The 18,098-nt window shown below is 41.8% G+C and overlaps 4 protein-coding genes across 6 annotated transcripts; 2 read left to right on the top strand and 2 right to left on the bottom strand.

Annotated features, from left to right (window-relative positions):
• Positions 1-1,221: 1,221 nt before the first annotated feature.
• Positions 1,222-2,447, top strand: mtrfr (mitochondrial translation release factor in rescue). The gene is made up of 2 exons (XM_035640131.2): positions 1,222-1,720; positions 1,995-2,447. The coding sequence occupies exons 1-2, from the start codon at positions 1,442-1,444 to the stop codon at positions 2,223-2,225; spliced, it is 510 nt and encodes a 169-aa protein (XP_035496024.1). The 5' UTR covers positions 1,222-1,441; the 3' UTR covers positions 2,226-2,447.
• Positions 2,448-3,712: 1,265 nt separating this feature from the next.
• Positions 3,713-7,886, top strand: LOC118314035 (N-lysine methyltransferase KMT5A-A). Its single transcript, XM_035640126.2, has 8 exons — positions 3,713-3,871; positions 4,114-4,217; positions 5,062-5,209; positions 5,506-5,719; positions 5,812-5,899; positions 6,089-6,148; positions 6,294-6,484; positions 7,336-7,886. Exons 1-8 carry the CDS (start codon positions 3,862-3,864, stop codon positions 7,544-7,546), a joined length of 1,026 nt encoding a protein of 341 aa, XP_035496019.1. The 5' UTR covers positions 3,713-3,861; the 3' UTR covers positions 7,547-7,886.
• A 581-nt stretch (positions 7,887-8,467) lies between these two features.
• rilpl2 (Rab interacting lysosomal protein-like 2) lies at positions 8,468-11,702 on the bottom strand. Its single transcript, XM_035640129.1, has 4 exons — positions 11,231-11,702; positions 10,990-11,141; positions 9,353-9,475; positions 8,468-8,897 (listed from the first exon to the last, which is right to left on the bottom strand). The coding sequence occupies exons 1-4, from the start codon at positions 11,522-11,524 to the stop codon at positions 8,876-8,878; spliced, it is 591 nt and encodes a 196-aa protein (XP_035496022.1). The 5' UTR covers positions 11,525-11,702; the 3' UTR covers positions 8,468-8,875.
• Positions 11,703-12,075: 373 nt separating this feature from the next.
• Positions 12,076-17,753, bottom strand: LOC118314034 (RILP-like protein 1). Of its 3 annotated transcripts, none has more exons than XM_035640124.2 (8): positions 17,270-17,753; positions 16,488-16,638; positions 15,101-15,219; positions 14,714-14,989; positions 14,397-14,591; positions 13,748-13,908; positions 13,560-13,658; positions 12,076-13,168 (listed from the first exon to the last, which is right to left on the bottom strand). In XM_035640124.2, the coding sequence occupies exons 1-8, from the start codon at positions 17,558-17,560 to the stop codon at positions 13,078-13,080; spliced, it is 1,383 nt and encodes a 460-aa protein (XP_035496017.2). In that variant the 5' UTR covers positions 17,561-17,753; the 3' UTR covers positions 12,076-13,077. The 3 variants fall into 3 exon arrangements, with proteins under 3 accessions (XP_035496017.2, XP_035496016.2, XP_035496018.2); XM_035640123.2 differs by having other exon boundaries at positions 13,748-13,911; positions 17,270-17,752; XM_035640125.2 differs by having other exon boundaries at positions 13,748-13,911; positions 14,397-14,585; positions 17,270-17,752.
• Positions 17,754-18,098: the final 345 nt, after the last annotated feature.

Below are 18,098 nucleotides of genomic sequence, written 5' to 3'. Positions count from 1 at the left end.
CTAATCCTGAAACCCTTCTTCCCATAGACTTGAAACATGGCTGTGCTGTTCATTTGATGGATAATGGAGACCATGGTCCTCTGACGTTTAACTTTATATGATTTATGAAGTTTGCATGGCAGAAGAGTTTGTAAATATCCTAAGAAAGTTCTTGAACCACTTCTGCAGCACTAACACTTGTCTCCCTTGTCTCTCTACATGATGAAAATGTTTAAAACAGTATCAAAAGCAGATTTTTGGCTGGGAAGCCTTTTAAAAAGGCCGAGATGAATTCTGGGAGCACATTTCATTTGCTCAGACAGACTACTAGTCAGGGTGTACCAGGCTATAACTCATGATTATTTACAGTGAAATAGAAATACAGTATATCCAGAGACAATACTCAAGTCTTGAAATCAACTCATTATTTATAATCACATCACACATGGACTGTGTACAAATGGTCCACAACGCTGCTGCTAGACTGTTGTCCAGGGTCTTCTCACATCACATCACACCCATCTTATCTTATCATCCTTACACTGGCTTCCCATCAATTATAGGATCCAATTAAATATGCTTTTCTTCACATATAGAGCCCTGCGAGGTCAGGCCCCTGCGGACCGGTTCCATCCGAACATTCCTTTAGGTCACTCGGGTTCTATGTCCAGGGCTTACTGGTTGTCCCAAAAAAACAAAAGGTGATCGTTTCTTTGAAATGTTGGGGCTCTTTCTATTGACTTGGCCTCTGCAGCATCTGTTGGAGCCTTGAAAAAACAAGTGCTGGCTTTTGTGTCAACTTGTGCATTTTAGTGTTTGAATCCATGTGTTTTGATGTCTTTTCTGTTGCATGTATTTCATTGTTTTTTGCATTGCATATATTTATTGTTTATTACTGCTTGATGGTGTTATTTCATTTAGGCTACGTGAAGCACTTTGTGACAAAAAGTGCCATAGACCTGCTAAGTAAACGTTACTTCCTTATACCTTACTCACATCTCCATAGAGTTAAACCTCACACCACCGTTCTCACACAATCACGCCTTTTGAATATCTACCAAAAAGAGCATTTGAAGAAACTATAAAATTCCTATTTCAAGCATTCTTACAACTTCTTCTCTTTCAGTTTCATAACCTAATTTTTGTTCCGACACACGGTGGCGGCAGAGGGTCTACGCCGATCTGCTGTTCTGGCCACGAAGAAAACACAGCGACTGGCGATTGGGTGACACACAGGTCACGTGAGCGTAGAAGAAGAACGCGACAGGAAAAACAAGAGTACTCCGATAGAAGAGGGAGAAGCAAAGGCAGAAAATCAAACGCTGTAAACATTTCACGGAGAGACATGATTGGTGACGGCGTTGATATTTCCGCGTGTCGACACACATCACACGTCATGTAATGCCGTCAATCAAACATCGCGTCACTAAGACGACGCTTTGAACTTTGCTCAGTTGGAGCAATGTCACGGCTTTACGCCGTCATTGGGTCTGTGTGTGATGTGTCCAGAAGGGCCGTGTGGAGGGGCAGTCCCAGTATCCCCCCGCTTCTCGCCCTGCTCCCTGCGGGCCTGACACGTGTCTTCGCAGCCGGTAAGAAGGACCTGATCGACTTTCCGGTCCTGAATGAGGACGAGCTCGAAGAGCAGTTTGTGAGAGGATCCGGACCTGGGGGACAGGCCACGAACAAGACCAGCAACTGTGTGGTGCTCAAGCACATCCCCACTGGGATTGTAGTGAAGGTGAAGTGTCCTCTAATAAACATCTGCTTGTTTTTATCATTACTGCAATCCATGTGCTGAAACCGTAATAGTTCAGTAAGAACTTAAATTAAGATTTTGCATTTTTTTTGGCTTGAAAATTGAGTTACACAGTTAATTCAATTCCCTAAAGTGCTAAAAAAAAAAATGGAAATGATGCTGACTTTAAGCCCCAGAATGGATAATAATTGAGGTGAGAGCTTTGTGTAATTTACTGACCATGTTCCTTAATTGTTTTGTACCATTTCTCCATCAGTGCCATCAGACCAGATCTGTGGATATAAATCGAAAGCGTGCCCGGGGAATTATGAGAGAGAAACTCGATGTTGCTTATAAAGGAGAACTCAGTGAAGTCCTCGTGAAGAAGAAAGAGTCGGTGCTGAGGAAACAGGAGAAGAAGAAGAAGGCACATGAGAATCTGGAGAGAAAAAGACTGTTTAAAGAAGCGCTGGTTGCAGACTCCAAACATGGGAATGACTCCGTTTGAAATGTTTATGTGTTGAATATAGAAAGACATGAGTACTTGAATGTTCATGCACATTATTTTGTGCCTGAAAAGGCTGAGACTGACTAACCAAACAAGAAAAGGTCAACGGTATCAAATCACAACTTTTATTTCTGTAGTGTCTTTTGTGCAAAGTTTTACTCAATAGTACTTACAAGATGCAAAAAGATTTCAAAAATAAATAAATAATGAAAATGCTGGTGATGTTTAGTGCATCGTTCAGTGCTTGAAGGGTGTTTTCCAAAAAGTCAATATTTGTGATATGTGCTTCAGGTAAAAGATGCAGGTAAAAGATGCAGTGCAACAATTAGGTGTAATACACCTGTTGGTTTGATTTGATTCAGATGCATATTTATTTAATTTTCTTTGACAGCACAACATCTTACCCAGATTAACTGTTGTTGTCAACAAAACTTAACTGGATAAATATATAGAAGACTTGACACTTCTGTCAGTTGTCCCCAATTGGAACCTCAACCCTAAACTTAAAATCTCACTGTATGGAAACAAATGACATACAAATTCTTATAATATGAATGAAACCATACACTTTTATCAGCTACTTGCATGAGACCTTGTTAGCCCAAAGGAAGGCATATCCACAGGCTACACTCTACCTGCTTTGGCTTTAGTTTTCAAGCTTTGTTTAGAAGAATGTTGTACAGAAAGATACACCGCAGAAAAAAATATTCTAATTTATTTTAATCAGTACCCATGCTTAGGTGACATCATAGATTCAATATAATTTGTGTCCCCTTCTCCTCAAAAATGCATTTTGGTCATTGGATGTTTGACCCTCACTGATGTAGGGTTTTCAGATTGCTTTGCTGAAAATGAAAAGTTTGGTGTGAACAATCAATCACTAGTTTGGAAGCCAATCGTGGTTCAATAGGCAGCTTATTGAAATTATTCATTGCATATACAATGAGAATGAGTTAAGTTTGAAATTATTTGAATTTTTCAGTTAAAGTTAAATTTCCTTTCTGCTCCTTATTTAACACACTCGGTTTGCAGTTTATTGGGTGGACCTAGTTTAGACGCATCAGTCCTACAGAAAATCCTGCCTTCATGACGGTTATACTGTTCACTTGAGGTGTTGATTTTTAGTCATTTTGGAGGCTGTAGTTTTTTGGTGCTGATGAATTGCACTGCTGGGAGATTTCTGTTAGTTAGCCTTTCCTCAGTGATATACATTAGAAACAGCTGTCCTTATCTAGGTGTACCTAAAGAAACTTCCAATCAAGCCTTTATTAAAAAAAACATTGATTTCACAATTCAAATTGAAATTAAATTATTTTAAAACAGTTTAATCCAAGTAATCCCACTGAAATCCTGATCCTTTTTTTTTTTTTTTTTACAGCACTACCTCAGCCTTTTTTGTTGGGTCCGTATTTTTTTGGGGGGGGGGGGCCAATGAGAAAACTACTGTCTCGCTCGTGCCCCTCCCCCCTGGACGGAACGGCCAATGAGAGGAGCAGCAGGGTTTTTAAATCCTCCACGCTCTCCGCGTCCAACTCCGCGGCGGTGCGCCGATGTTTGTCGTTGTGGAAACTGGATTTAAAACGGGGCTGCGTTGAACACACTCCCCGTGCTCTTGGACTCTATTCTGGTGACTGAGATGGCAAAAGGTAAACTCGACAACGCCGACGTCGATGGAGGGTTTGGCTCCTACGCGCCGCGGTAGTTGATGTGTATCGAACAGCCGACGCGACCTCGCGTAATTAGAGAAGTAACCAGCGTCGTTGAAACGAGCGCAGCTGCTGTTTACTGTCTAACTCGCCTGCAACTCGTGGATTCTGTACGGGGTTGGGGTTTTTTTTTGGTAAACGTGACAGCAGCGTGCATGTGTTTTATTTCCATGTTCATAAAGGGAAGAAACGCTTCCAGAGAACCGACGTAAAGCCCGAGGACACCGTTGAACACAAAGTCACATCGCGGGAGGGGACAAAGGAAAACGAACCAGCGACTGACAAGGCACGTTCTACTGTTCCGTTGTACTTCTTCTTTTTATTGTCGAGTTCAAGCAGCAAACCACCCAGCAGCTCTTCCCACAGTCAGCAAGGGGAACGTGACTCTGACAGGGGTCCTGGTGAAGGGTGTAGTCCTCGACCATTAACTTCACAGACGACAGGGAGCTTCCTGTTTGTGCTCGACGTCATCCAAACTTGAGCCTTTCCTCAGGTCGTGCAGCCCCTTTATGAGTTTCACCAGAGGATCGTGTTCAGGTGTAGGAAGAAAGTGTGTCCATATAAACACTGCACAGCATGTTTCAGTGTGTGAGCAGCACATACACCAAAACTGTAGAATATTAATCCCCCCCTTATGATCTATGCAGCCACAGAAATAATACTGGAAATGTGTTTGTTTATTTTTGTTTCTGTGCAGGTGACTCTGGTTTAGCACATTCATACATTCAGCAAATCCAATGCATCACCTGCCACTCAGAGATGTTGTGATGGACAGAAAGCCCACTCCCAGCTGGAGGTGGCAGGCTAACGGATAATCTCATCACCTTGCAGTCTGCTCAATGTTTTCTGTCGGGCCCAATCTGCTTTTTGGGAAATAAAACTACATCAGTGATTTAAAGAGCAACTCTGAACGTGTGCAGCTTGCCTCTAAATTTGTCTTGAACTCGCGTGCATGTTGAGTGCTTCAGAGCAGGAATAAGATCTAACAGCCTGATAAAATGTGAGCTCCATTTGCCTTTTGTCAGATTTGATGAACTGATACCAGTTTTTAGCTGAATGTACATATATCTGTTTAGAGGGGTTTTCTCTTTCTTTCTTTTCATCAAGGTAAATTATCATTCTTTTTGCAGGATTGTATAGGCAAGGTACACAAAATTTTCCAGAGTCTACGGAGTCCAAGCAAACCTAGGTCCCCTCTGAGCGACAGTTCAAGCATGCTGATCCAGGAAGGAAATGAATCTGATGCAGCTAATCCTGATGTGTCAAAACTGAAAAAAGGTGATAATCAAATTTACCTTTCTAACCGTTTGAATCAACAAATTTGAAATGCTGTTGTTGGTCATTATTAATACACGTAATCTCTCAGCCATTTTTTTCCCGGTCTTCCTCCGTGTCACTGTGTGATCAGCAGATCCTTGTGTATGTCAGGAAAATAAATTCCTGTGCATGTGATTGAGGGCTGTGTTTGCTGATGTTGTAACATATGACACAACTTGACTTGTGGGTTTTTGAAAGAGTTTCGCTCTCTTGACTGAGACGGCTGTAAATTTCATTCTGTGTCTTCCTCATTATAGACATACCTAAAGAAATGAAATGTGAGAGCAGCGAGTCCAAAGAGCAGAAGCCTGAAATTCCTTGTCGCAGTCATGGGATCAGAGAGCAATGTACTGACCAGCCTGATCAAAAGGAGCCCACCACTTACACAAATCAGGTCAAGTCTGCAGCAGATGTCAAAGTTACGGCGTCCAAACCTCGGAGTAGAACTGGTCACAAACTCGGAGCAAAAAAGTGAGTGCACAAAGCCAAGTCGAATAAAGAACAAAAGAAAACCGACCAGGCCCTTAAACAGCCTGTAACTCAATCATAATATCTGTTTTCAGGGTGGAAAATAAAGCTCCACAAAACAGGAAGGTCACAGACTATTATCCCATCAGACGGAGTAACAGAAAAACTATGGCAGAATTAAAGGTTTGTGTGAAAAGGCCTCCCTATAAAAAGGGTTTTACATTTGTTTGAAGTTAGTAAGTTAAAATATCAATTTCTTTATGCCTTTTTAAAGGTTATTTTCCTTTTGTGGCTGAAAGAGAGTCTATAAAGATTATGCAACTCTGCCATAACACAGATTAACTTTGACCCGATTATTCAAATTGTCAACAGAGTGAAGAACACAGACACATTGATGACCTGATAAAGAATGGCACCGAAGAAGGAATGCAGGTGACATTTAATGGCTCAATCGGGAGCAAAGAGTTTGCACTGTGTGCATTTGTGATTGGGAAATAAGCCCTTAAGATTTCTTGATTCCTACATCTTTGCTAAAACCAGACACGCTTCACACTCTTTTGCTTTTGAATGTGAACAGGTCAAACACATGGAGGGGAAAGGAAGAGGGGTGTTTGCTGTCAAGGACTTCAAAAAAGGAGAGTTTGTTGTGGAGTACCACGGAGACCTACTGGAACTAGCTGAGGCTAAAACAAGAGAAGCCCAGTATGGTCTGGATCCCCAAACGGGCTGTTACATGTATTACTTCCAGTTTCAATCCAAAACGTACTGGTAAGTTCAAATGTCAAAACTTACGACAGGCTATGAAATCATTCGTTTTCGATTTCCAAGAGGCGTTACTAACGGACTCAGACCCAAATGCCTCCAGACTCTATTGGACAAACCAACAACCAGTGAGGACAACAAATCATGTAACGTTTGTTGAGCGACGGGAAAATGTCAACAGTCTAGAGCAGAGAGGAGACGCCCGCGGTGATGATTCCACAATGTCTGTGAACCAGTGTTGCCGTTTCTGTGGGAGATATTTGAAAATATCAGGTACTCTCTGAGGTTAAGGAGAAGTGGATAGGAAGGACTTTCTGAATCCAGCCTTAGTCAAATGCACATTCATCAGCGGCAGCCTTGGTTGTTGACGAAAGTCGCATCTCTCTGCGTCAAGGTTTCAACTCCGCCCATTATCACATATCAGTTGTGATTGGACCGGCAAATTTCTGCCCAAGGGAAATGACATTCCAATGGAGGGGATTCAGACCGTAGTCTGGCAGAGCAAATTAAAAGAGCTCCCAGAATCTGTCTGGGTCACAGGCAAATTTTTCACACATTAATATTATTTAATGTCTTGTTCAGTGGTCTGCTTTCTGGGCATCATTATTATGTAAGTGGGTCGAACTTGTCCACAGATCATCTTTCATGTAACAATCATCTTGTCTTAGAAAAGTCTTCCCCTCGCCGACTTGGTCTGTCTAAAGAAGTCTGTTCTTTTAGTTAAACAGTTTCCAAGTATGAACATGGCGTCTAGGTTCCATTACGATTGCATATAATATTTTCTGCCTGACTCGTAGTGTGGGTATCTGTCTTGTGTTTTATTGACAGTTTCATCTTTATTTGCTGATGTGTTACAGTGTAGATGCAACAAAGGAAACGAGTCGTCTTGGACGGCTGATTAACCACAGTAAAATTGGCAACTGCCAGACTCGGCTTCACGCCATCGATGGAGCCCCTCATCTGATCTTGGTTGCTTCCAGAGACATCAAAGCAGAGGAGGAGCTGCTGTACGACTATGGTGATCGGAGTAAATCCTCCATCTTGGCTCACCCATGGCTCAAACACTGAAACCTCAGACCACAAGTGTTTGTATGCGAGATGAATTGGTGCTCCCTGCTGTCCTGTTTGTAAAAGATGCTATAGACGAACAGTCCCTCCACATACTTTTTTATCAAGTATAAAAAAAAGATTGTTTTAAAACGGAGGCTTAAGCTTCGAATTATGAAACATGTATTTTTGCAACAACTGTTTTTAACAATTTTTTATATTTTTCTTTTTAAGCATGAAGAGTATTTCTCCTGGATAAGTAGTTTCCCTTTTTGTACGGAATATAATTCTGACCATTCAATTATGCAATTGTAAATTATTACCTGTGCTGTAAATTGAGGAATAAACTGTTGAGTTCTCATTCCAGCTGTTGAATAAGTGATGGTGATAAAGGTTAAAAAAAAAAAAAAAAGAACTATTGCGCTCTAAGATAACCTCTTCCACTGTTTGTTAGTTTTTAGCTCAAACTCACACCTAGACTTGTGGTTATGTGCCATCAGCCTTAATGTAAAAAGCTACTGAAGCATTATGATATTTACAACCATTCTGCAGAACAGTTGGTGAAAATAATACTACTTACCCTGAGACCATAAATGGACTTTGCACATTGAATGTTTTCTGTGGCATGCCGGCGCTACAGAAATGTACATATCATAGAAGAAGATTTAGATTAAGTTGGTCTTGAAGCACGTTAAGACAAAATTTAATCAAAACAAATTCTGAACATCTTTGCTCTCCACAGTGCTCAATTCATCCAATAAAAACATATCTCAACAGAAGTCATTCTGGTGCTGAACTTAAATAACCATAATTATCCATTGCTGTTACCACTTTGTGTGAAGTCACGTAATGCTGTAATTTGTGGGCTGCGATTTGTCTATATTGATATGAAATCAGATGAGTACAACCTGTGTGAAACAAAGTTATTCAATATTCAACCTCTTCAAAATGTAATACATTTTATTATTATTTCAAAAGTTTCTGTTTGACAACTGAGTTCAGAGTGACAAAGTGTGTTTAGATTACATGAAGCCCAGCGAAGAATTAATTTCAAGCCCATCGATAACTTCATTTTGAGTGAATGCATTCAACATGAACTCCAACAGCAGCTAGATAATACTTTCCAGTTTCTTTTGATTCCTTCATCAAACGTTTCACGAAATATATATATTTTTTACTACGTCAACTCTATTACAATAAACCATTATAGGTTAAAATCACCAGTGCAAAAATACAGTGCTTGTTAGGTTGACAAATACACGTAAAAAATATTCAATATAAAAAGTGGTTAAATGATGCGAAAACTCCCAACAAATCCTGTTCATCTTCTACACGATCAGTTCTTGTGTATTATTTTCGCCTGAATGAAAACCTATAAACAGAAGAAGTCCAGAGTTAGTTTGACAGCATGGTGGGAGAATATAGAACATAGAGGTACAACTAACCGGTGTGACTAAAAAAAAACATTGAGTCATCGCAGACTGTAATTACTGACAGCAGTTTGGCAGACACACAGCCAATTTCCAACCTCTCAGCACTCACACAAACATCCTCAGCATCAGCTTGAATTCATTTGGTCACAAGTATATCATTAGGAGCCAGGAGACGGGCTGTGAGAACAATCTTCCTCTGAGCTCACTTCAGCATCATGTGGTTGCTGCTGCAGATTGTCTCGAAACCTCGACATCAGAAGTGCACAGCTAAGAATGGTGCATTGCTAGAGACAAATGTTTTGATTACTTTGCACTTCCTCTTTCTCAACTTCTATTTTTGTGTGCATATTCACATTTTCTGTGTTCAGTAACGCGATCCAGCCTCTTTACTCACAGTTTGCCTATGGTCGTCTTCTCCTCTTTTGCATCATTTATTGTTGCTGGACTGTGCTCCGTAGCCGCTGGTGTCTCCAGATCAACTTCCACCATGGCTGGTTCAGCCCGTGGTAAAATCCCACTGCAGAAAAAAAAAGCAGTGAAAATGCCCATTAATCAGTCAGCTGATTCATCATTTTGACATAATCAGTATTGGCCAATGCCTCCGCCTGCAAGGCTGATAAACAAAGAAATGTCTGCAGACACACGCATACACACACATTCTGTTTGTCAGTTCTTGATAAAAGTTTTTCAAAATGTTGGCCTGAATGAAAACAGATCAAAAGAAAAGGTCCAGAGTTGGTTTAAGGTGTTTGTTGGTGAGCACGGTGGGGTGAATTCACAAGAGACACGTTTATGTGTCTCATTTGTTATTATTGAATTGTTGTATTTCAACAGATACAAAAAATAAAAAACAACGTAATACCAGCATTATATATCAGCCACCAGCTGCCCTGCTCTCTTAATATTGGTAAAAATAAATAAAAACAATGTTGGTTAATCACTAGAGGAAAGTGCTCACAGAATATTTTTTGCGTTGAAGATGTTGTACATCAATAGGAGGTGTCAAGCAAACAGCCACACTATCACATCATTCTTTCATTTCTTCACTTTAATCTTTTTATTATGCTCTTTCTAGTTTTGGGCTGCACGGTGGTGTATCGGTTAGGCTCGGTTCAAATCCCGATTTGGAAACCCAGGGCCTTTCTGTGTGGAGTTTTCATGTGGGTTCTCTCTCTGGTTCTCCAGCTTCCTCCCACAAAGACATGCAGATTGGGGTTCGGTGAATTGGAGACTCTAAATTGACCAATAGGTGTGAAAGTGTGAGTGAATGGTGTGTCTCTGTATGTTGGCCCTGTGATCGATGGCGACCTGTCCAGGGTGTCTCCCCCCGCGACCCTTGAAGGATAAAGCGGTAAAGATAACAGATGGATGGATTCTAGTTTCAAAGTAGCTATGAAATGGGAGACAAATTTAAGCTTTGGATTGTCAGTGTGAGTCAGTTTTACTGCTGATATTCAAAAAAAGCGTGCCCAATGGTGGGGGCTGATATTGTCGTGGTTTATTTGTCAAATTCTCGATGGAATCTAATCTAAAACTAAACTAATTTATTAGTTAGTTGTGCCTGTATTTACACAAAGACACTGTACGATCCTGTATGATAAAGCTAAGATAAGGTAGGATAATACGGGATATTGGTGTCCTTTTAAGAAAATATCAGAAAATATCTCTAGTCTATGTTAGTTATAGACATGTACTAATGATATAGTCAGTGTGTCCATAACTGGAGGCCTGCACGTGGTCTCAACAGGAACGTCTCTCTCATTCTTATAGATTTCATTTATCAGTTTTAAAACAAGCTCTCGTGTAGTGATACACAACAGTGGGAAAGCACACCACTGCTATGGTACTACATAATCATATAGCAGGATGAATAATGCTATTATGGTGATCATAATTGCGGTGGTGTTAGATCACACCATAGAAAGGTGTATCTGTTTCCCAGATCTTCTTGTGCATATGAATATGGGTGGAATTGACACAACAAACACAATTCAATGAGCGGCAGGACGAGAGGAGATGAGAAGTGCTCACCTCTTGTACAGCTGCAGCTCCTCCTGAGCCACCATGAGCTGCGCCTTCAGCTGGTTCCTCTCCTGCAGCACCTCCTTCAGCTCCTGCATGGTGAAGCGCGGCCTGTTCGGGTCCGTCAGGTCCACCACCAGCTGGTTCGGCCCGGCCGTGTGCTGTAGGGGGGGCAGAAGACGAGGGGGGAAGATGATTCTCCAAACGTCCACTGGTGGCGGATGTGAACTCCAACACCGACAACACTCACCGTGGCCTGTCCGCAGGAGCTCTCCTTCACGATGCGGTCCAGTTCGCTCTTCAGGTTGTCCCGCTCCATCCTCAGCTCCTCCACGGACAGGTTGTACTTGTTCACCAGGGTCTCGAACATCTCCAGCACGCGCACGATCCGGAACTGCAAATCCGACACCTCGTCTCCCGTGCGGCTGATCTTCAACAGATCGCGGCCGATCACGTACGAAATGTCATAAACGTCCTCGGCCGTGAGCTCGAACGCGTCCTTCTCGAACGCCAGCGCGGGCGACGACTCGTCGCCGAACTCCATGACGGAACGACGCGAAAAAGTTAAACTTCTGACGAGATTTCGTTGGGTTTCTCCCCCCTGGCAGAAGTAGACTTTTCACTGGCAGAAGGTTCCCAACTTCCCGACGGGCCGCACTTCCCCCATCACTCGCCCGCCAATGGCGTGACTCGGTGAGCGGCAGAGGAGGGCGAAGTATCCTAGCTACAGGTGAGTACAAAGATCGTCTATGGACCGAGAGAACTCCCTCTCTGTCGCCCGCTACTCTGCTTTTCACGGCGCAGGCACGTGAGCGCGACAGATCAGTTATTCACCTCCCTCAGTCAGGCAATAAAACCCTCCAAGGCATAATAAGAGAATCTAGCAAAGAAGCATACTATTTTCTATCCCACCCATAGTACTCTTTTTATATACTGTACATACTGCCGTATCTATATTGCTCTTATAAATGTTATTGTTTTAATAATGCAATCAAAACTAAATAATAACATGTTTTAAAGATGAACACTATATCTACAATATGTGTCTTGTTAATGTGTACTTGATGCAGTGTATGACAGTAACACAATAAGAAGTAAAATAAAAATAGAACTTTATTACTTTATTCTGAACAAAGATTGTTTTACAGATGCAACCAAGCAGATATTGATATTTAGGACATTTATTTTTTGTATTGTCATTATTGTTGGAACATTTTTGTTCTAGTGTCGATAGAGCTCATACCTCCAACAAAGCAGGACAATCCTACACCTGCTTGTTTAGTTCTTGTAGTAGAAATATGAAAGAAAAAGGGGAAGTGGTCTGACAACCTAAATAATTTATTGTCATAAAACATAACTTAAAGAAACTAGATCAAGTACATCTTAACATCACCCAAAAAATTTGGGAAATGCAAAAAGGGCAAAGGTACAAGACTGTACATATTTATTTTTAGCGTGAAGGTACTACTCATCCCATAAACCATTGCAAATGCCTTTTCCATGACTTCCACCCAATCAGAAAAATATGGTTCTTTTCTGTTTTAGTTGTTTGATCATATTATTTCCATTTCACTTTGTAGAATGTCACTTTTAAATGTCGCTTAAACCAAAAAGACATGCACGAATCAACGTTTCTTTTCGTATCATATTAAAAACTTTATTTATGGTTCTGACGATGTCGGTTGTAATTAACGACTCTTCCACATGAACGCACTCGTAATCCGATATGAAAACCCGGGGTCGACTGAGACAGTTGATATCCAGCTTCGTAATGCAGGTTATCCAGGATGGTCAATGTTAGGTTAAGTCAAACCAGATAACGGGTATGTTGAACTTGCTTCCTAGTACAGGCCCCAGGTTCAGCCACTTGTGTCACACTTTTACTTAATTTTACCTAGTTGGCTAAAGTATTAACACCAAGTTGACCCCACTAAAACAACAGTAGTTTATCCATCACAGTTTTAACTCTATAAACCATACCGATTCATTTTAAAATCACCAAGTATTGCAGCAACTAAACCAATTCTTGTAAATATTTCTCTTTGCGAACTGTACTCAGAGATGCAACCTGGTGTTGAGGATAATTAAAATTTCCAGTCATACGAAGGAAAGTCTTCTGATTGGCAACAACGTCGGATCATCTGTGAGCAAACCGGCTGCCACCATTGGCATTATGGCAGTGAAGATCCTGTTCACAGAGGCCAATAGGAAAGGGGTAGTGGTGACACAGCAGGGGGGAGTCGAGAGAGAAATTCAGAGTTAGAGAGAAAACACAAAAAGCATTAGAAGCATTGTTGTCTTCAGTGTAATGTTTTGTGATCCTCAAACACAATGCACCTCACTTTCAACACCTCACACAATATCTGTTTTCCTGTAAAATCAGTTGAGTATGTTAACTGATGATGTTAATAATGCTGTTTTGAGACATGAAGTCCAGAAAATATCCGGAAAAAATGCAGCATAAGACACATTATGGTAGCACATTGTATTCATAGTGTCACAGAAGAAATCAAAACAGTGCAATGAGCTGAAACCATTGTATATCAAGAAATGTGTGTCATGTCAAACTTATTACTCACAAACGTCGAATTCCGGATTCAGGCGGATCAGTGGAATTGGAGCATGATGGAGGAGGTGAAGTACAAACAATGGAGCTGGTGTCATCGTCAGAGTCGTCACTGAGGGATGTGGAAGGGGTAAGCGTTATGATTTGAATCAACATTTTGTAAAATGTAGTCAGCTCTAAAGCTTGTTACCAAAAACAGACCTTTTGTAATATGCCAGCTCTTCCTGTAGCAAAAACACTTGGGCCTTGAGTTCATTCCTCTCCTGCAGGACGTCCCGTAACTCCTGCAGAGTAAAGCGAGGTTTGTCTGACTCCTGCTCCAGGCTGTCCACCTCCTCCTCTGGCTCTGTATCAGCTGGCACCTTCTGCAGTCAAAACAAATTCGGACCATTTCTCTCTGCACAGCACGGACAAATGACACTAACAACAAAATATGTAGCAGAGAAATTCTGCAACAGGTCACAGATTACAGGCACAATCACAATCTTTGTTTCTGTTGGTGAAGGTGAATTGACTTGTTTCGACTGTCTAAGATAATAAAGGTACCAGAAGGAATTCACTTAACTTTGTTTTTTTTCTTTCGCATGTGTGGAAAGACACACATGCACCTATATCTACATAAATCTACATAAATCAGATTCATGGCAGTTTGATAAAATAAATCATCTTTATCTCTCTGTGTAAACTGAAAGCATGTTGCTTGTGAGACTTGAAAAAGTTTACAGTGATCCACACGAGGACACATAATCAGAAATATAATGCTTTGTGTTCAATAGAAATTGTCATTTAATGGACCTCACCCATAACCACAGTAAGACTGTGTATTTGGGTGAGCTTAACCAGATGTTACCAGAGAAAAAGCCGTTGTGTCTTCATCTTTGTTGCCCTCTTCCTCATCGTTTCCTCTGTTAGATGACCTTGGGAGAATGGAAGGACTATTTTCGCACTCAAAGCAATTTGCCAGGAAGCCAGGGTCCCCTCCACACTCCATCCACACTGAATTTGGTTTGATGGCGTTCGGTGGCACTGCTTCTGAGGGCTGTAGCTGACACAAGACATCCACTTTCACACTTTGAACCCTGCCAGACCTAATGAACTATAGCAAAACTTAGTTTCACCCAATTAGTATTCATTATTTTGCTGAAGATGAGCCTTTCTTTTTTGTACCGTCATCTGCGGTGATGCAGGTGACGATGTCCCAGATCTTGTAAGAGAGGACTCCTCTATGTCGACGATCTCTCTCTCCAGTTCCCATTCCCGGAGCTCCTTTCTCAGCCTGGTGACCTCCAGCTGCAGAGCCCCTACCTCCTGCTGCCGTGCCTGGGCTGCAGCCTCCAGCTCAGCCCTCTGCCGGATTAGGCCCTTGACCTGGGCTTCCATCACTCCTATCCTGTGACAAAGGTCCTGGTTGATCCTTATCAACCGATGCTGCTGCATCTGGAGCTATAATTGAGGGAATATACTTTACTTTACCATTTCCGAAGACAAAAAAATTGTCCACGTGATATCCTGTCAGGGGCCAGTAATTATGATGCATGTAGTCGAAATTCTTACCGCCTCAACATCCTCGTTTTTTAGTGTTAGCTCATGGTCTTTCGCCCGTATTTCATCCCTCTGCTTATCCACTAAGTCTCCCAGCTTCTTCATCACCTGTCTTTCTTTTTCTGACATTCCTGCAGGTATGATGTAAAAAGCACAGACAAAATAATCCCACAAGAAACAACAGAGCTAATTATAATAACACATTCTAATAATATGATGTGCACTCGCATGCCATTAACATATCCTCTCAATTAAAGGAGCTATGTCGGAGTTTTTCCTGTATCTGAACATGATTTCAGACAGCCTGTTTACACATCAGTTTCTGAATCTTCCAAATGGACAATGTATGATATATTAAAAAAATCTAATTCAGAAATAGGCATTGTGTAAGAAGGATGCTAGGTGCAGGCAGGTGACTCTGAAATCTACATTTACAGAAATACTCCACAGAGACATTTTCTAATAAAGTAACTTTTCAAGTGAAATAAAAGGTTCACTGTGATGGATTACATAGACTGTCACACTGTACCAAATCATTCTAAAATGTTATGATACCCTTTGAAATCTGTTATGAGTATGGGTTAGTATGTTAAGTACTCAACATGTAGAGTAAACCACAAAACCTTTAAAATCTTGCAGGAGTCTGTGTGTTTGCTGTGGTACAGGTATTAGTTATAAGTATAGCTGCAGCCACCATGCAAGTCACACACAAGAACTTTATTTTAGTCTGCTTCAAATATTGTCTCCTTGACAAACTACTGACTGCCTCTCTTCACAGCTCTTTCAAGTCACCACACAAGCATTCAGCATATACTGTACATTGTACAATTCCGTGACTGCATGGGGTAAATCTGCGTAACGTATGTGTGTAACATACATAAATCTGTACTGAGCACAGACAACATGCATGGCAAGAATCAAATAGGCAACGGACTACAAAGCATGCTGTGTCATGCTGCGTAATTATAATTATTGTACTACATACTTGACATATTTCAATATTTATAATTTTTGTATACTATTATATTTCCTCTTTCCGTAAGTTTTTTATCTTCTATTTTGATAATCAATTAATCGTTCCAAGTCGTTTTTATGGGGAAAATAAAGCCGAAATTCTCTGATTTCAGCTTCTTTCCTGTGAATATTTTCTGGTTTCTTTGCTCCTCTATGACAGTGAACTGAATATCATACTGACCAAACAACTAATCGATTAATCGAGAAAATAATCGACAGATTAATCAACAATGAAAATAATAGTTAGTTGCAGCCCTATGTATATGTGTATGTATGTATATATCGGCCGAAATATCAGTATCTGCCCCAAAAAATCCAATTGGTTCGGGCTCCAAGAATGACTCTGTCAAACCCTGGTTAAGAACCAGTGGTGCAGACCACCCACCTTCCTGTTTCTGCAGGTCTTCCTGGGTGACAGGTGACTCTTTGGGAGAGATGCTCACTAGCAGCCTCTTGTTCTCCGCCTGGAGCCGAGTGATTTGAGAGAGCAGGTCCTGGACTTCTCCTCTCCATACGTCGTCCACCAGCTCCAACTCCTGAGCACAGACACGGAAGAGAAACAACAACACAGTCAAGTCACACACACCGTGTACTTGTGATCCATACAGCTGTGTGAGCACGAGGGCATCAGGAAATCAACAACACTTCACTTCAGACTCAAAATGTGCCAACTTGAACATATACTTAGAATAATGTCACTGTAATTTGGTTTTGTCATCATTCTTTGCAGTTTGTTAGAATGTTTCAGTCTGGTGGGGCTGTGCTGTAAATAAGAGATGAAGCAACGTGACAAGTAAGTAAGGCATTTCACAAATGAATCGATTGTTTCCTGATCCTTATAATGAGTAAAGTAGTATTGCATGAGATTCTTTACTGCCCCTGTCCAATGGAATATACTAATCTCAATGTTTGGAGGGTTTTTTTTACTGCTGGAAAGACAAAAAGAGCAATTTTGAGATGTCAAAATATATATCAGCTACAGTAGCTACAGTTACATAGCTTGAAAATGGAAACACACAAATCACAACACACATGTATACAGTGACAACAAAGTGCACAGAACACGCAAATAGGACACATGAAGGTCACTTCGACAAGTTGAGACGCGCACACACACACACACACGCAAACACGCGCACAAACACACAAACACGCACGCGCACGCACCTTCTGGTGTTTCCTCTCCTGTTCACACTTGTCGCTCCTCTCCCGCCTCAGCCTCTCCAGCTCCCCCCGCAGCTCCTCGGCCTCCTGTGCGGCGGCTCCGCGGCTCACCAGCGCCTCCAGCAGCTCCAGCACCCGCACCACTTTGGGCACGACCCCGACCAGAGACTCGCAGCCGAACCTGTCGATGACCCGCTCAAACTCATGTGCGAGCACCGCCGCTGCGTCGTACACGTCCATGACCGTCAGCTCCGCCGCGGGCCTGTCCAGCGCTGACGTCTCGCGGGTTTCCATGTCTGCCCTCTGCTTTATTCACACCTCCGACACTCAGCATGTCTCCCTTTCCCCCGACACGCCGAGAAGACTCACACTCGCGGTAGAAACACCAGCTTCCACACGCCGCTCGACCCGCGCGGGGCCACGGAGGGACCCTGTTGAAGTCTGTTGACAGATGCGACTTCACCGAAGTACAGCAGTCGAGTGTTGCGTTCACGATCCCCTCCAAAACTCGTAAATGTCCACTCCACGACTACAAACACGGTCAAAACAAATATTATGGAAATACAGAAGTGACACAAGATGAATATTACATAATAAGTCATATTAATAAGTATATAAACTTCCGCTCAAGTTCCACCCCAGGATGTGTAATGGGGGGGAAAGGTAACTTCTCACCGTGTGTGTGTAATCCGGGGTTGTTTTCTGACCTCAAATCCGTCAGTCATTGCCAGAAATTTTGGAGCTGACAGTACAGTAAAAGTATCATATCGATAAACTGACGTCCCTCACATTTAACATGATTTTGCCAATTTATAAGGGACAAGGGTTAACA

Source organism: Scophthalmus maximus, chromosome 19 (assembly GCF_022379125.1).
Source record: "Scophthalmus maximus strain ysfricsl-2021 chromosome 19, ASM2237912v1, whole genome shotgun sequence".
Classification (NCBI taxonomy): domain Eukaryota; kingdom Metazoa; phylum Chordata; class Actinopteri; order Pleuronectiformes; family Scophthalmidae; genus Scophthalmus; species Scophthalmus maximus.
The sequence above is the reverse complement of the archived record's forward strand: the minus strand, read 5'-3'. Positions and strand labels throughout refer to the sequence as shown.

Bases quoted from the DNA above. Each gene is read 5' to 3' on its own strand.
- mtrfr (XM_035640131.2), top strand. From the start codon at position 1,442: ATGTCACGGCTTTACGCCGTCATTGGGTCTGTGTGTGATGTGTCCAGA. The intron at 1,721-1,994 runs GTGAAGTGTCCT...TTTCTCCATCAG, and splicing joins CCACTGGGATTGTAGTGAAG to TGCCATCAGACCAGATCTGT.
- rilpl2 (XM_035640129.1), bottom strand. From the start codon at position 11,524: ATGGAGTTCGGCGACGAGTCGTCGCCCGCGCTGGCGTTCGAGAAGGAC. The intron at 11,142-11,230 runs GTGAGTGTTGTC...CCCCCCCTACAG, and splicing joins GCTCCTGCGGACAGGCCACG to CACACGGCCGGGCCGAACCA. The intron at 8,898-9,352 runs GTGAGTAAAGAG...TTCTGTTTATAG, and splicing joins AAGACGACCATAGGCAAACT to GTTTTCATTCAGGCGAAAAT.
- LOC118314034 (XM_035640123.2), bottom strand. From the start codon at position 17,560: ATGGAAACCCGCGAGACGTCAGCGCTGGACAGGCCCGCGGCGGAGCTG. The intron at 14,592-14,713 runs GTACAAAAAAGA...GTCTTGTGTCAG, and splicing joins CTGCATCACCGCAGATGACG to CTACAGCCCTCAGAAGCAGT. The intron at 13,169-13,559 runs GTGAGTAATAAG...CTCTGTGAACAG, and splicing joins GAATCCGGAATTCGACGTTT to GATCTTCACTGCCATAATGC.
- LOC118314035 (XM_035640126.2), top strand. The intron at 4,218-5,061 runs GCACGTTCTACT...TTCTTTTTGCAG, and splicing joins ACGAACCAGCGACTGACAAG to GATTGTATAGGCAAGGTACA. The intron at 6,149-6,293 runs GTGACATTTAAT...GAATGTGAACAG, and splicing joins GCACCGAAGAAGGAATGCAG to GTCAAACACATGGAGGGGAA.